A 17,768-nucleotide genomic window follows, 5' to 3' on the forward strand; every position below is an offset into this window, starting at 1 on the left:
AGGAACAGGCTTTTTTCCAATTATTTTCAGTTTAGCTTCTGCACACTACATCCACTAATTTTGAAAACATACATTTATTTAATCTACAACAGAAAATCTCTTCTTTGCTAGATCTAATTTTAGTAAAACCTCTAAAACACAAAGCTGCAAAGCACATCCCTTAAGTTTCAGGAGGACTACTGGTGACACTACAGCGGGAAAAAAATTAATCTGACAAGACCTGTAATTAGGCCAGGCTCTTTGAGCTTTAAATCACAAATGGAAGGTGTAAGAACAACTCTCACATGTTCCAGTTCTTTGGCCCTTAGTTAGGCCCAAAAAATGCTGCAGATTGTTGGTGATGTTAAAGTGGTACCAGAGGAACACAAGGACTCATTATGCGTTAAAATCTTTGGTGCAGATAACCTGTGAAATGAAGACTCACAGGTCAATTTCCATGGAAGATTTAAAAGACCTTGCTGTAAACCACAGCTCTCATTTGTGTGATCATGACTAGAAGGGGCTCTATCTCCTGACTCATACCTCACAATTTCCATCATATTTCCTATCCCATCCATGATTTTTTCTTCTATTTGTTCATATATATATATATATATGAATATACATATGAAGAAACATATTACCCCCTTCCCCCCATATATATATGTCATGTTTCTTCATTTTTGCAACGTGTTTTCCCTTTGAGTATTTTCCTTCTCCCTGTTCAATACATCTTGCTTTCATTTTCCTCTTCACTTTTCTTTCGTTTCACTTATCTATTTTTGTCTGTAGCATTATTCATTTCATGATGGTATTTTTCTCCAGTGTCTGCCCAAATACCTCTTCATTCTTCAGTGCCTCTTTGCTCTCCTGAAGGGCACCCAAAAGCCTGAAATTCATTAGAAATGAGCACACTGCTACTTGATGGCAGTGGAGAATTTCACCTACACCAGAGACCGGGCAGTCTTGGCAGTGCCTGTTTACAGTGTTGTGGAGCAAGAGAGACTAAGGGCAGGCCAAACATGTCACGCATGAAGTTGATCAACCTACAGTAAGGTTGACCTCACCAGCATGAGCTGTGATGAAAATGGGAGAGACAGAGAGGGTTTGTCTTGCTACCTGGTCAAAGGCTAAAGAAGACTTAGTGCATGGTTTCTTCCCACTGGTTTCACCACAAAACCCCCTCTCTTTCCCTCACTTTTTACCCAAAGCTTATACAAAGAAAAACTACAGAATGTTGCAGTAGCCTTTAAAGTACATCAAATAACTGGATATTTAAATAAAATTTAAATTAGTTGCAAAAATGTGCACTCCATGTACTTACGAACGCTTTTCCACAACCTCAACTTAATTTCCACAAAATGTTTTCATCTAGCAATTTACCATTTTTAGGACTTTTTTCTCCTTAAATCCACCTGGACCTTTTCATGGAAGAAACAGCCAGAATTTGCCTTAAACAGTAGGCAATCATATAATGCATTTTTTTTAGAGGAAAACTTCTGTGACTGCAACATTAAACAGTTCCCATTTTATGTGCCTGCTAACATGATCTATCCAGATAAAAGGCTCCAAAATCACATCATCTTTTGCACAATGAATGAATAAAAACAAGACAGGCAAATTTAGGTCAAGGTGAGTTTATTGTCCATACAGCATACCTAATCCTGCCAAAACACTTTTCTTAAAACCATCTTTAAACTAGTCAAAACAACGGGTTATTAATAAAAATGACAACACTGAACAGAGAAGACCTTTTAAAAGGTAATCAAGACTACACTGTATCAGAGTCTTATCCATCAAAAACAATCTCACATACTTTCTAAATACTTTTGTTTACATTGATCATGTCTACTACCACACTTTCTAGCATCCCCTGACCATATAAACATCCACACCTCTTAAAGAGCACATTGTGAGAGAATAGCTGACTTGATATGGCATCACACTCGTTAAAGCAAAAAAAAAAAAAAAAAAAAAAAAAAAAGTATGAGAACAGGAACTGTGCAACTGAGAGTGATTTCTGAGGTACATGAGAACATGGTAATAAACATAGTGGAAAAAATCCAGTGGCCAGGTGGTTTGCTGAGTATAGAGCTGTCCAATTACTCAAGCATAAATCATTGACATCAAAATGGGACTCAGTATTTTTCTCTTTCACAAGCATGTTGGGAGTATAAATAAACCAATTACAAGGTGCTCCTACACTACAGTAATGGGTGGGAGGGGAAGATCAAAGTACCATCAACAGAAAGCTGACACAAACGGTTTTAGCAGTTGTGCCAGTCATTTAGCACTTTTAAAGTATAATCAGAAATATATACATATATTATATATACATATATACATATATTTCTGATCCACAGGAAGTTTTTATGATATCTGCAATTCAGGGGAGAAATCTTACATCTCATCTGCAATAACAGTGTATTAACATTGGTTAAAAGGGGTACTATGCAGTATTTTTGTTTTGGGTGCTACTGTGAAAATGTTCAAGTATGTCACATAATTTTTAAGAACATCACTGCAGAAGACAACACTCCTAGCATTCGCGGTGAGCTCATGGGTCTCCCTGCCACACGAAGGGCTGCCACTTGGTGCTGCCACTTCCAACCCAATTCCCGTGCCCACTTCTTGTGCTCACCACCATGGTGAGGTGAGTGGACCTTAATGCTTACACTGATTTCCAGTGAAACCTATGGAACTGTGAGTGGACACGGACCCACGTAAGAGGTTACACAGCAGAGACAAGCCTTGGTGGGGAGCCCCACAGGGGACAAGGACACCACAGGGTGGGCTATCATCCCCCTGCAACCAAATAAACCCCAATGGGGCAAAACGCTAAGCTTCAGTCCACTGACTTGCCTATGTTTTTATTGGGCCAAGAAGCCAATGTTCTGATGGCTGTCTTAAAGATGCCACAAAACTTTCTGTAGTTTTCAAGAGTAGGGGCATGCACCACAGCTACTACTCCTGCCTATATTCAGCCACGCTGACTGGAAGAACAAAGGGGAGCAAAGCACCTAAGTGCGATGCATGCAGTGCCCACACTTTCTGCACGCAGCTCTGCTAACACCAAGCATGTGTAGCATTTCGCTCATGATTCGCAGACTCCTCTGGTGCACTTCCCCGAGAAACACTGATTAGCACAAAAATTCGTGCATGCAAACACTAACATGGAATTACCTGATCTGTCAGGAAACATTACCTCATACATGCGCTGCACATAGTTCCGGAGTCTTGCTTACCATGGTGTTTCCACAAAACTATCATCTAAGAGTCATGCAGTTGCTGAATTTCACATGCTCTCAGTGTGAAAAGCCACCACTGTCAGAAAAAAGCCATCCACCCACCGTTTTCCAGCAACACTGCTGTTTGTCCCTTTTGAAACCTGCTCTGGCAAACTGTAAGGTACCACTCTTGCCCCCAAAGCTGCCGCAGCCCCTGAAGCCACCAGTGGGAAGAGCACTTTGGCCCTCGAACTTCACTAAGAGCAGTTACCGTCAGTTGCCGTCACCTAACAAGAGGAAGACTTCTCCTCCACACAGCGTGCTGTGGTGCACCCAAGAGCTGCAGGGCAGTACAGCCGAGAGCTCCGAGGGGACTGGCAGAGGGCTGGCACCTGGCCACTGGGGCGCAGTGGGGCAGCTGGGCCTGATCCTCCACAAGGTGACGGCCCATTTTGAACAGCAGGATTCTGTGAGCGGCCACCCCGGCGGCTGCCCTGCTGCCCACCTAACAACCGGCAGGGGCCGGGCAGCACCGTGCTGGACCCTGTCTTGTGCAGACACCACCAAGGGCTCGGCCACCATGCTGTGATGACAGCCCAGAGGGGCGCTGGGAGGGAGATGCATAGCCACCACAGGCATGTCATCCGTGTGTCCAGGATTACGGCCTGGAGGCGCAGGGGATGCTCCTGGACAGGCGCTTGGACCAATGCATTTTTTCCACTATGAAAAGGACACCTAAGACCAAAAGGGAGCCAATGCCCCTGCTTGCTGCAATTTCTCCCCGACGCAGCCGGCGCGACAATGCTCCGCTGACCAAAGTGCAGGCCCCAAGAGCTGCCGCTTGCACCGACCGCTCCGCTGAGGCTCCCGGCGGGGAGAAAGTAACTGTCACGTTGTGAGGTATTGTGAAAATGGGAACCATTTTTGTCTTGTCCAGTAAACCTGAGGTAAGTATACCATCTTTGCAGAATGTGATCAGGAAGGAAAAAAAAAAAAAAAGAAAGAAAATAAAAGGAAAATAAAATAAAATAAAAAAAATCATGAACACGCTATTAGGAAAAAAAAAAAAAAAAACCTGTACAGGGCATTTCCAGTAAATCAAAGAACTCATCATATCTCCACTTAACCATCTACTTCAGGATTTGAAATTTAAGCAGTAAAATAATATATTATAAAAATGTTTATAAAATAGCAGCACACTCAGTGAAACAATACAGCTAAGTACTGTTAATGTGAATAAGAATGAAACAAATCATAGCTTCTTAGCAGCGCAAAAAAAAAAAAAAAACGACAACAAAAAACCAACAAAACCTTAGAATCTTACTCCATTTTCTACCCTCATCTAGCCAAATACAGCTGAGTCCATTCATATAATATTCTTCGAAGTAGCATGTTCGTTCTGGATTTTTGTCTGAAAAATGCAAACATTTAACATTTCAACCAACAGCTTCATTCTGTATATTTGCAAACTGTTAATACAATTGTGCAAAAAAAAAAAAATTTGCTCCAACTCCTTTGCCATCTAAATGCCTCTTCTTTATAGATGGAGCAGAAAAATAAATTCAAGTACACTGAATACACCTTTGTAATAAAACTCCAAGTCACACACCTTGATGTTTACCACTTGTGTCTTGTGCACCAGCAATTTTCTTTCATTGTCCATGGATAAGCATGCAGGTGGTATTAAGATCCTTCTGTGACACTGAACAATACAAATCGTCAGGCTTTTATCCGGAATGTCATGACAGGAATGTCATCTGAAGCAGGTGTTGGTATTTCCAGCAACACCACAACTAACAAAGTACACCAGATACTGGAAAATATTGACTCTAAAAAGCTATAATGCTTTGCTTTTGTGACTTTTTCTTTTTTTTTCTTTTTTTTTCTTCCTTTTTTTTTCCTTGGCAAAATTGTCATAAACCATTTCATTTAATCCCTTAGGAACAATTTTCAAAGTGCTTTTCGAATGAAATGGTTTATAATAACGCTCACTGTGGATCAATAAAGTTATTGAAATGCTGAAAAGGTGTGATGGGGCGGTGGGGGAAGCTGTGTGGACAGAAGAGGGATCATACCAAACCTCATCTTCTTTAACACAGTGAGGATATATTAAAAAGGAAGATGGACAGAGCATCATTTAATTGTCTTTACACCAAGCTAAGGAGCTGCCAAAAGTTAACATTGATGTGAAGCATTAGCACTGTAAAGGAATATAATGCTTTTGACAGATGATCCACTGCATCTTGCAATCCAAAGGTCGGAGGTGGTCTGATTAGCCGACTGGTCGAAATTAATCGGTTCATTTCCCCCATCTAATGTGAGCACTCGATAACTTTGGCTTGGCCCACAGTTGGGTAAAGAGGATTGCCCTTATGCCAAAGATGCTGCTGTGTTTAGAATGAACCATTTCTGAAGGAAAAGTAGAAAAAGTCAGACGGGAGAGGGGAATTTAAAACAAAACAAAACAAAAAAAACACCTGCTCTTCCGGCTGGCAAAATAAAGCATCTTCTTTCTTAGGTAGCAGCTACCACAGACAGCAAGAGTAAACAAAACTAACATACAGAGATCCAACAAACACTTCTGACTAATAACAGAGGTGACAGATCAGCAAATCTCTTCTGCATTCAAAATGGTTTAATTGCTTCAGGGACCTTTTCCCACTTTGCCCTAGCCCCTTCTTCTATTGCTTTGCAATCTAGTCAAGCCATAAAATCGCACACACAATTCCTTTCTTAAATCTAAAAAAGGGGTGTATGCACTAGGTCATAATACACAGACAAGTATACTCTACTTTCTTCCCACAAATGCAGGCTTACATTTATCTAGCTACTTGTATGCTTTTATAAGCATTTAATATCACTGATACATAATCAAATAGCAATTACCAAATATATTGTGGGATTCCCTTCTGTAGAACGTCATGGGCGCCAAATGTTTTTTTTTCATTATTCAGTTTTTGTATTTTTTTTTTTTTTTACCTAAAAGAACTTTAAATACGTTCTATACGGGAGCAGATTAAAAAAAAAAAAAAAAAAAGATTTCACTCTAAAAATAATAACAAAAATAAAAGGGCTGGGGGAACAAGCATGACTTTCTGTGCTGATGTCCTCACAGGTTGATATCTCTCACATCTGTGGGAGTGCTGGCCTGGTCCAGTTCATCCACCGTCTTAGAAGGATTGCTTTGCTGTTGCTGCTGCCGGACTTGCCTAAGGTTGCTTACTAGCACCGACTCAATCTGTTCTTGACAAGCTTTAAGGCAGTCCTAAAGGATAAAAAGCAAATTGATCTGTTAGTTACTTTTTTCCTTACTAAGCTAGTAAAAGTTTGAAAAGCAGCAAATGGGTATTGCTAAGGAACATCCGCTATGACAGAAAATAACCTTGAATTCTCAAAAATTACCAATGTTTACAAACTCTCTTGGGTTAAACAATGATAATTCCACATTTATTATAATTTCCAAATTTTAATATTTTACCTGTCCTTGCTCATTTGTGTTGTCTTGAGCAAGAACTCAAAGTACTCCTCAGCACTCTTGTGAAAAACAAAGGGCAGGGTAAATGAATTTGTGCATTCTTCTATGCAAGGTTAAATGACTTGGCTGGGTCTTCACTGAAAAACAAAATGTTTTTCTTCTGAAATAACCACATGCACTATACCAATGTAATGCAGAGGCACTTCACTTTTACCATCAAGCAAGCTTAACACATTAAAGTCAAGCAGGAGTTTTGAGGTCCCCCCAAAAGTGCAGCTCCTTGTCACAGTGTCTGTATCAGTCGTGTATCCGAAGCAAAAGCAAAAGAAAGGTCTGTGTATCTGTGAAAATTTAAGCATGAAGAGAAGGTCCAGAAAAACAGAAACATCGCAGAGTTAAACTGTACTGCTTCCAAATATATTCCAACATGGCGTGGCACAGGTCATCAACTCGTGCCATTTTGCTATTTTCCTTTAAAGAGTCTTTGTTGAAGAAGCAAGAAAGAACCATCTCTGTGCTAAGTCTCCGAAAAAGGCAATCGAACATTAATCCCAGAGCAAATCACGCTGCACAGTGGCTGGGCACTCTGAAGGGAAATAAGGCTTTGTTCATGACGAGGGAACTAACAATCCAGCCCCAAACATGCATCCACAAATTTGTCAGCATTATTATCCTCTAAACACATTCCAGAGAAAAAAAGTGATTTCAGCAGCACAGGAGGAGGAGGTATAGTGTACCCTCCCACACCTTTACTCTTGGAATTGGGCTATTTTAACATTCTTAGGAATAGTCACTGGTAATCATTCACAGAAGACACTGAAGCAAAGACAGATACAATAAAAAGATGCAAGTCAAAAATGCATAACCAAGCCTCAGATATGACTACATTACAAATTACAGCACACAACACTTGGGGAAAAAAGTAGGATATAGTACAGCAACACAGATTTGGGAGCCTTGTACGTTATGAGTCCTGCAACGTTCACGAGGTATGAATAAAGAAATGGGAAGGTTTCACCACACTAATATCAGACACAATGACAAAGAACAAGACTGCTAAAGTATTACAGGATGTTCCACATTGATAATATGTTGGAAGGCCAAATAATGGGGTTGCTGGGGGAAAAAAAGAGAGAGAGAAATTTGAGAAAAGATTGACAACCTCTTAGTTTTAGCAGCAACTGAAAAATAAAACTAAAGCCATAACTGTATGAACACAATGACACTTACGTGTATCATGCTGGGATTGAGTATCAACACCACACTGCATATGTGGGCAGGTGGTGCTGCTATAAAGGCTTTTTTTTTCTAAAAGCAGTCTTGCACAATCCTTCTAAAATACTCAAAAAGGTACCAATACAATGAACTCACTGAAGCCTTATGTGAACGTGATAGAGCTCTGACACGTTAAGGACTGGGTCTCTCCCAAAGACTTCATGCAGTAGAGAAATGCAGTTTTGGCTAGTATGGATTTTCCAAAGTATTCTGACCAGAGACGTTGCTATTTTTACCAAGGGATGCTGAAGAACAGACAGGCATTGACCTCCACAGGTCACACAGGCACTTGTGTCAGCCCAGGAACTGAATACAGAAGATGAGTGCACCTCTGGGGAGCACGGCTCTGACCAGCAACAACACTCACTTTCTCCACATAGTATCAGGTTATTCAAGGAGAGTTTGAAATATTCATGTATGTAAGTTTAATTTGTCATCCTGGTCAGACTGGGAAAACATGTTAAATGCAGAGTATCTATTCCTCTGATATCACGTTCGTGATGCACGCAATTAGCTCTGGTGTGTCATAAACAACCATTTTCTTGCCTACTGGTCAGCAACTGCTAGCTGTAAAGTCATGTCCTCTCTTTGTCATGAAGCCATCCTATAATGGAGTATCACAACCTTTGTCTGAAGATGCATCTGCTAAAGACAGGCTGTGAAAGATGGCTTTTCAAACTGAACAGGAAAAAGGGGTTGGATGGGACGCTGGCTGTATTAAAGACAGAATTATTAAATGATGTGGATCACACAAGCTAAAACCAACACTGCTCAACTAGAAAGAGATGTCATTGAAATGTGAGTATCTGAACTACCTGTGTGCAGTCAGACCCAGAAATTTGTTCCCTCAGCAAGAATTATCACAGTGAGTAACACCATGGTGAAACAGAGCATAATGATACTAAAAAATTCTGCTACCAGTGTATGCGTGGGGGCAGACTGTGTCTTCCCCATCCTTGTCTTTTGTTTTGAAAGCGGGGAGCTGTAAGACTGCTCAAGAAAAACTTGACTAGTAGTCAAGTTCACTGGTTTGCAGCCATACTGTATCTACCCCCAAAAAAACCTCCACAATAAGCTAGCAACTTTCCTGAGTTTCAGTCACTGGAGCTGAACTTTTCCACGCTTCACCCTCTGTTAAGCATCCCTTGTGCTATCACTACAGGCCCTGACAAAGACTCCTTTCTCCACCTTTCATGTAGGCCCCCTTTAGATACTGAAAAACCACTAAAAGGTCTTCCTGGATTCTTCTCTTCTCCAGGCTGAACAATCCCAACTCCCTCAGCCTGTCTTCACAGGAGAGGTGCTCCAGCCTTTTGATCATCTTCAAGGCCCTCCTCTGGACTCACTCGAATAGGTCCATGTCCTTCTTGTGCTGGGGGCCCCAGAGCTGAATGCAGTTCTCCAGGTGGGGTCTCATAAGAGCATAGTGGGGAGAATCACCTCCCTCAACCTGCTAGCTACACTTCTTTTGATACAGCCCAGGATACGGTTGGCTTTCTGGGCTGCCAGCTTACCTTGCCAGCTCATGTTGAGCTTCCTGTCAACCATCACCCTCAGGTCCTTCTCCTCAGAGCTGCTCTCAATCCATTCTCTATCCAGCCTGTATTTGTGCTTGGGATCGCCCCGACCCAGGTGCAGGATCTTGTACTTGGCTTTGTTGAACCTCATGAGGTTCGCACAGGCTCACCTCTCAAGCCTGTTAGGTCCCCCTGGATAGCATCCCTTCCCTCCAGTGTGTTGACTGCGCCACACAGCTTGGTGTCATCAGCAAACTTGCTGAGGGTGCACTCAATCCCACATCACCAACCATGCTGTTAAGCAGTGCTGGTCCCGATACCAATCCCTGTGGAATGCCACTCGTCACTGATCTCCACTTGGACATTGAGATGTTGACCACAACTCTCTGAGTGTGACTATCCATCCAATTACCCACCTTACCCATCCTTACCCACCACGTGGTCCATCCATCAAATCCATGTCTCTGAAATTTAGAGACAAAGATGCCTATGGGACAGTGTCAAATGCTTTGCACAAGTCCAGGTAGCTGATCTCACCTGGTCTTCCACCAGTGCTGTAACCGCATTGTAGAAGGCCACCAGATTTGTCAGGCACAGTCTGCCCTTAGTGAAACCATGATGGCTGTCACCAATTACCTCCTTATTTTCTATATGCCTTAGCATAGTTTCCAGGAGGACCTGCTCCATGATCTTGTCAGGCACAGAGGTGAGACTGACTGGCCTGTAATTCATCAGGTCTTCCTTTTTTATCCTTTTTTAAAATGGGGTTTATGGTTCCCCTTTTCCAGTCAGTGGGAACTTCACTGGACTGCCATGACTTCTCAAATATGATGGACTGTGGCTCAGCAATTTCATCTGCCAGTTAATGAAAGTGCAGTTTCCCTCTGTAAGCAGATGGGAGCCCCCTTCTCACAGCACCGGCTTAATTTTAGCTCTGGACAGCACAAGAAGGAAGCTGGGAGCACAGTCTCAGAAGTCTTGCTACTCTAACACAGATGTTGGCAAGTACGGTGAACTTCATTTGGAGACCTTAAGATTGAGAAGGTCTATGCTTTGGAGGAAGGCAGAAGTTAACGCCTCTCTCCTATTCTGGAGAGAGCAGAGTTTGCTCAGGGTCGTGCCCTGATTTTTGTTACTCCTGCAGTTCATCCCAGCACTCTGGGCAAGAATGATGCAGTTGGAAGATCACAGGTATCACACGGGCACAACCACTGCCTACCACAGCCAATGTGTAATTAGTGTCATTGCCACCCAGTAAATAACTGTGGCACTGAGAATCATGGAGCACCTGAAATGCCAAGTAAATTCAGAGAGATGCAGGGATTTTCAGGGTACTACGGAAATGAGAACTCAAGAGAAACAGCAGCACTCAGGCTAGAAAGCTATATTAAAAAATGCTAGTCTCTGTGTGCCTTCACCGCACTGGAAGTCTCCTGATCACAGCTTCCCACTTTCTGGAGACAGGACACCAGCTCGTTCCAGTGCCAGCCCTGGGTGGACTGGACTTGGGCTTCCCATACAGGTTCCCGCTGCACACTGTCTCTGTCCCACACCAGCGCCTGCTGCCTTTCCCAGCACTCCACGTTGCAAAACTCCTCATGTGGCAGCCGTGTCAGCAGGAGGTTAATCAAAAAAACTCGCAGTTACCAAACACATGTTTCATGAATCTGCTTAATTACAGACTGAGTAGGACTGAGGAGGGTACGCCTAAAATCCGACCTCCCAAAGCTGTCTGGCAGGCAGGACACTGGGCAGCCTGTCTCTGCCCGCACTCACATCTGTGCTTGGCTCCCACCAGAAGGCAGGGAACTGCAGTCTGCTGAACTCCCACCCCTGGAGAGAAGGAAAGCTTTAATATCTAGCTTGCTTGGAGCTGAGCAGGAAGCCTCAGAAGTGAGAGGACAAGACAAATGTGTTTGAAGATGCAATAAAATGCGAGCACAGTGGATCTTTCTGGTGATGAATGAGATTCATAACAATCAAGATTTTAGCATGCATCACCTCATAGGGTTCTTCCTTTCCTGTCATTTTAACAGAAGGTAAGGAGAAAGGCTTCCCTCTGTTTCCACTTTCCTGCTGCTGGCAAATCTATTTGTTTTAAGGTAAGAATGTGTACTTTTATTTAATCAGGTAAATGTTGTTTATAGCTGGGTATTGCTCTTTTATTACTGGGGGCTTAGTGATTTCCTAGTACTGGAACTGATTGTTTAATGATGGGAGTTGCACAAATTCCTTGTCCTTTCTTCCAAATTACCTGACTGCCAAAAGCTATCAGAAACTCAGATAAAGAAAATCCCCCACTATTAGCTTGGGTGGGTTTCAGGTCCATTGCAATCATTCACCTCTTTGTGAGATGGCAATAGCAGCAAGTCATTTCAAGGGTACAGAGCTGATGCAGTTACACTGGCAGGCAGTTACGTGTGTGTGACTGAAACTGCCGCTTGCTTGTAGAAACTGCTTCTTGCTTGTAGGAACAGGTGCTGAGATTTCCTGAACAGATTCTGAGAAAATGCGAGAGACCTAATCAATGTTTTGAGAGCGGCTCTGCTCTGTTCAGCAAAGCACCCCTACCTACACTGTTTTTTTCTGCAATGTACTTGCCAAAGGCACCTTGCACATGATCAGACGTGGTTTTGTGCAGCTCCACTCGATAGTGATTCTCACTCTGTGACCCTGGTTTGGGAGCCACCCTTCTCAGAAAGCAGAGGTTCCGTCACAGAGATAGCACAACCCAATCCCAGCTGATACAGACGAATCCCCTTGGTGGGGGAGTCATGAGTGTGTCACAGCCCACGGGCTGCCACTTCCAGCTGCAGCAAGTCTCCCTGGAGGAGATCCAGAACCTGTTCCCATTTAAGTTGATGGCCAAATTGAGCAGGATCAGACCCGTAAATGGAAAAAAGAGCAGAGCCACCCATTTGTCGACTACTGTAACAGATTATAGTCCTAATGCTCTTTTTCTATAAGAATCTCTTAAAGCACAGTGGTGCAAAGTTTCAAAATAACACGGCCTTTTGAAAATAAGCCAGATTTTTTACAAGCAGCTACTGACTAGAGAGCTTAATGAGGCAATTTCCTTACAGCCAGGCTTGGGGAAGGAAGGGTGGTGACACATGGAACATAAGGCCTGAGCATTTGGAGCCAGCTTTGCCTGTTTACATATATATATATATATATATATGCTCCTTACACATGATAATTTACACTGTAATTGTAAAAACTTGTAATGGTCAACATAATGCTTCATTTAATTTATGAAGAGGCTAAAGTCTCTTGGTACTTTTATACAGAAAATGGCCATTTCTGATGTCTTCATTTTGTACATAAAACCAATAAAGCAGTCCAGACAGAAATTGCCACAGTTTGCATGAATTTTACCTTACATGGGGACCCACAAGCCCCTGATGTACTTATTGTCACATGTTAGCTCTGGTCTACACTTACGTTTTGAATATAAAATAATGTACCACAGGAGTCCTTAAAACAAAGAAAACTATGCAAAGATAACTAGCATGTTGCATTTAGTGTGAAATAGCTTCTAAATATATATGTGTGTATACATATATACATATATATATAAAGGTTGCTATTTGCATGCTAGAACTCTGTTTTTATTAATCTGAGTTAAACATTCTTTTTAGTCTCGCCTATAAAGCATCCATCCAGAAGCTGAAATTGGCTGGCCAGCATTAACTAAAAATGGTGTCACTTTATTTTGCAGGTTGTCAAGTTCTACAATCAAAATCTAGTAAGAAGAAAAACCTTAATGCCAGATTCCTGAGTGAATCTCAGTCATGCAGCAAAATGAGCTGGAACATAACAGTAGATTTAGTCCAGATTCTTCAGTACTGATGACTGAGGTACAACCAAATCATCCACCTAAGGCTGTGGCTGTGCAACCATTAATCCTGGATCTGTGTATTATTCCATCAGCCAATCGTGATGATTTTGTGAACATCATGCACAAGCTGCTAAGACCACTTCTGCCAATGTATTCAGACCACATGACGTCTTTTCAACATGCTGTCTGCAGGACAACAGATGAAACCTGACACAACACAGTCAGAGTGGCATGGACACATTTGAGCAACATGCTTTTTGACAGATGAGTTACTAACTAAACCTGTCAATGTTTTGTTTTTTTTTAATAAACTGGAGTTAGCAGACAAAGTTTACACATGGCCAATGACATGTGAGCAAACTGCTTGAATTCTTACACAGCAAATCCTAAAAACACATTTTGCACTTGAACCACAGCCTCAGTGTGCAACTAGCTTTAAGCACTATGAAGTATATCCGATGGATGATAATGTTACAGGTGAGAGGAAAAGATGAGGTTATTATGAGTATCTTATCACCCAATTACAATAGTGTGATAAAGAAAGTGGCTCATTTTATAGATGGGGCTACTGCTTCTGTTGGCCTCAGTGGAACTTTCTGACAATCCGAAGTTAAGTGATACAATACAAAAAAGGAAAAAAAAAAAAAAAAACTATCCAGGAAAACAACCCGGCTTTCCCATGAGACAGTGTTATTAACCCCTTGAAGTTTCATGTGAATTTGCTGCATGTGTACTCATTTTACTAGACGACTTTCATTCTGCAAACTCTAGACAATATTGATAAGGGAAAATTCAAGCTTTAAAAATCTATCGAAGAAAAAAAATATGAATTTCACTATTTTCAGCAGATCTTCCTTGATAGACAACATAATGACAGAAGTAACGGCCCTAGATTTTGCGACTTAGGGATTGGGCCAATCCTTCAGAATACTGTAGGACTGGTTTTGTTTTTTAAGTGTGTCACATGGATCAACTTCCTCATTCTTCTTTATGGTCTAGTAGTTTTAATGATGAAAATAGTTCAGGTACTTTCCACTCCATAGTTTTATTTTTACTTCAGCATGTGCAGAACTAAAAAAGCAATTAACTTTTTATTATATATATATATAAATTATATATATATATATTATATATTATATATATATATATTATAATTATATATAAATTAACAATTTGCTTTTTGTGTTTGTTGTTGTTTTTGTAGAGTGGAGTGGAGAATTTTTGAATTCTATCTGGTTCTACAAGCACACCTGAAAAGCATTTAAAAGAACATAAATGCTTTCTTGTGTGTGATGAAGAGTAACTTCATGGCTCTGATAGAATGCTGGTAGTGAAAATGACTGGAAGGAGGAATCACCAGCATTATGGCAGGATCTAGTCATTCAAACGAATAATAATTGAAAATTTCCATTTCCATGCATGACAGTCTTGAAAGAAAGCATAAGCAGTAGGAAAGATCATGCAGAATATTATACAAAATTCATTTTCTTGAACTTTTCAACACATCATTAATTTATGTGACCTAAATTGCCCCCCAGCTTCCAGTTTTAAACTAATGTTTATAATGTTATTATGAAAATGATTGCAATTAGCAAGCTATCATTGACGAATCCCACTCAAGTTGACCCAGCAAACAGGCTCTCTCTCACTTTGCACTTGTAATCAGTGGGATTCTCAGTTCCGACTGCTCCAATCTCCAGAATCACGGCATCATGACCCAAGCAGCCTGTTCACATGGGGTACCCATTCCACCTAACTTTACTGAGTTAAAGAGATGCAAGGCATCATTTCCATTCCAAGAATTGTTCTAGTAACTTAACTTGGATTTCTGCCATAAACATTATATAGACATTTTCAAATTGTCCATGGCACCATGTCCAAACTGAAGTTGATAGATTGTACTTTTTGGATGGTAGTGGTCTCTGCACGAGATCCCTCAGTGTAGCAGTGCACCACCTTCTCCACAAAGGAAAACACCACTCTTCTCAAATGCCAATAGTGGACCATTAGCATAATAAGGTAACTTATTTTATTCATACATCTTTTCTACCTTTTCTCCATGTTGAATCAATCCAGAGCTTCTGTGACTGTAAGGTAACTGCGGTTGTCTATCATTGCACTTACTCCAATGATAATGACCACTTTAAAACATATTTAAACCACTAGACTCATTTTGCAGCCAGGCAGGGCTGAGAAATGATAATGCACCCCTGGATCCATTCTGGTCATGTAACACCCAGTTTTGCCAAGCCTTGAGCTCCCTGTGTCAGCAGACATCAGAGTTTCTCTCAGACTTGCTGCTCATTGTCTCCAGCAGGCAGGAAGGCATGCCTTGCAGAAGTAAGCTCTGGTGATGAACTTAGCTCCTGTCTTTTTCACAGTGCTTTAGGACACAATACATTGTATACTGTGATTCTCAGATTTCCCTTTTGCACTACAGTTTTAGCCTTACCCTGGCAAGACTCCTAACATTGGTTTAATTGTTTTATCAATGAAATTTTGGGAAACACTTGGGTGTGCATAAATTGGTTTGAACCTTGCACCATTTTGCCTATCCAAGATGGCATTCATATGGAAATACCAATTTATAGAGAACATGTGTTACAGCATCATTTAAAAAAGAACCCAGACTGCAAAACTATTGTTCAACAACATTCCATCTTAATTCTGTTAAATTTAAATATTACCTAACTCTTGACAAGATCTTAGCTTTACCATGAAGTCCAAGAGTAAGGCCAGCACCAGCAGAAGCCTGATTCAGTTAAATAGCTTTGACAGACGTGTGGGAAATGACTGAGGAGAAGTGATGCCCTATCTCAGAATCCTACCAGGGAAGTATGGACATCTAGCTGTCAAAAGCACAGCTTGGCAGCTCCAGTGAAAACACAGCTCCAATTGACAGGGACCAACATGCCAGCCATTGCTACTACAGTCCAAGTTGCACCAAGCTTAGGTCAATGGCAAGGGAGATTCATTAAATCCTTTGCAATGACAAGGCTGAGGGCAATCTCACTAAATCATGGAGCACGTCATTTCTCAAGGACTTCAAAAAACCGAACAGCAGCCCTACTCTCTTTTAAAACCAACAGCAGAAGAGTAACAGTAGGGCTATTGTTATATATATATATGTAACATATGCACACAAATAATCCAAAATACTGAGCTATAGCTCCACCAGGTACTTCTTTATGCTTCTGCATCTCCTGACACGATTTAGAAGCCTGGATACAAACCCTGAATGCTTTGCTGTGTGCTGAAATAGCCAAAGCTGAGAACACTGCAAAATTCTTCTGGATTTTTTTGGGTTAAAGCTTTCTACATATAGATTAACAACTCCACAAATAACTGTTAATGCCCCTGATGACTGCTTTAAAGATCTCTTCCTCTTTCTTAAAACTAATTGCAAAAAGGAAACCAGTAAAGGACTGTTTTTAGGTGCAAGACTTGATATGATAAATGGAAAGGATGCTGGAGATTATTTTAAGTGACAACACTGTTCACTTGTCATGAAATCATTGCTTGGATAACTTAAGAAAGCAGCAGTTAGACATGCATTGAAAAGTTGGGATTTACATTAATTCCAGCGTGGAACATGTCATCTGTACTCCTAGATACAAAAGAGGGCTGGATTCCTCTGCTGGTTCACATTTAGGCCTCAATTCAAACCTCTCCAAAGCACATGCTTCATCGTTGACATAAACAGGGATTCCTTCCCAAACTAGAGCCTTCGTTTGCAGAACACTGTCCTTTAGCTCTCTGACATTCTCCCAAACAAGAGCCTGAAAAGCAGCTGCAGGAATATTATGCCCATTTACTACATTTATTGTATCTCAGTGATCTCACATCTAATGGATGCAGTTTAAAAACAGACATATTTTCCCTCCTAAATGTGCCTATTTTTGCTACTGTAACAAATAGCATCAATTACAGATAAGCTTCTATGTCTCTGTTTTTCCATCTACAAAGTACAGAGAATAGTAATTTGCTGTTCCAAAGGGCATTTCATGCAGACTAATGAGGACATCTCACTTGAAAAAAAAAAATCATATCCATGTCAGAATTTCTTCACTCACTATTGTTACATTATTGTAATAATGTAATATATAACATGGCTAGCATTAAGCATCTGAAAGATGGCACGCTTTTCTCTGCAATTTTTCAGTCTTTTCAGCACTTTCAACAGTGTACTTTCTAGATTCAGTTCCACTGTTTGCTTAAACAGCCAGTTCGCTGGTTTCCTGTTGCTCGTGTGGTATTTCTCATAGCAACAGGAGAGAACAATGTTTTCAGAACTGGAAAAAGTGAGAGTAAAGCCAAAACACTGGCAGGGTGATCCAGGGGCAGATGCCATGCTTGAATTTATACTCCTTGCTTAATGTGACTTGAGATTTCAAGTTGATAATCTCTCTCCAACATGCAGAAGAATACTCTGCAACTGTCAGATGAGAGCTGTG

General features: G+C 41.1%; 1 protein-coding gene and 1 long non-coding RNA gene across 2 annotated transcripts in view; one reads left to right on the top strand and one right to left on the bottom strand.

Annotated features, from left to right (window-relative positions):
* Positions 1 to 1,600: 1,600 nt before the first annotated feature.
* CCND2 (cyclin D2) overlaps positions 1,601 to 17,768 on the bottom strand; it is a 41,713-nt gene continuing 25,545 nt past the window's right edge. Inside the window, exon 6 of the mRNA XM_080551660.1 lies at positions 1,601 to 6,471. Within this exon, the coding sequence (XP_080407786.1) occupies positions 6,316 to 6,471 (156 nt within the window). The 3' untranslated portion in view covers positions 1,601 to 6,315. The remainder of the gene's footprint in view (positions 6,472 to 17,768) is intronic.
* LOC308176274 lies at positions 6,478 to 14,441 on the top strand. The gene is made up of 2 exons (XR_013938201.1): positions 6,478 to 11,512; positions 13,195 to 14,441. It is a non-coding gene; the product is annotated as an uncharacterized lncRNA (long non-coding RNA).

The sequence above is a fragment of the Anser brachyrhynchus genome (genome assembly GCF_964034855.1).
Source record: "Anser brachyrhynchus genome assembly, chromosome: 1".
NCBI lineage: Eukaryota > Metazoa > Chordata > Aves > Anseriformes > Anatidae > Anser > Anser brachyrhynchus.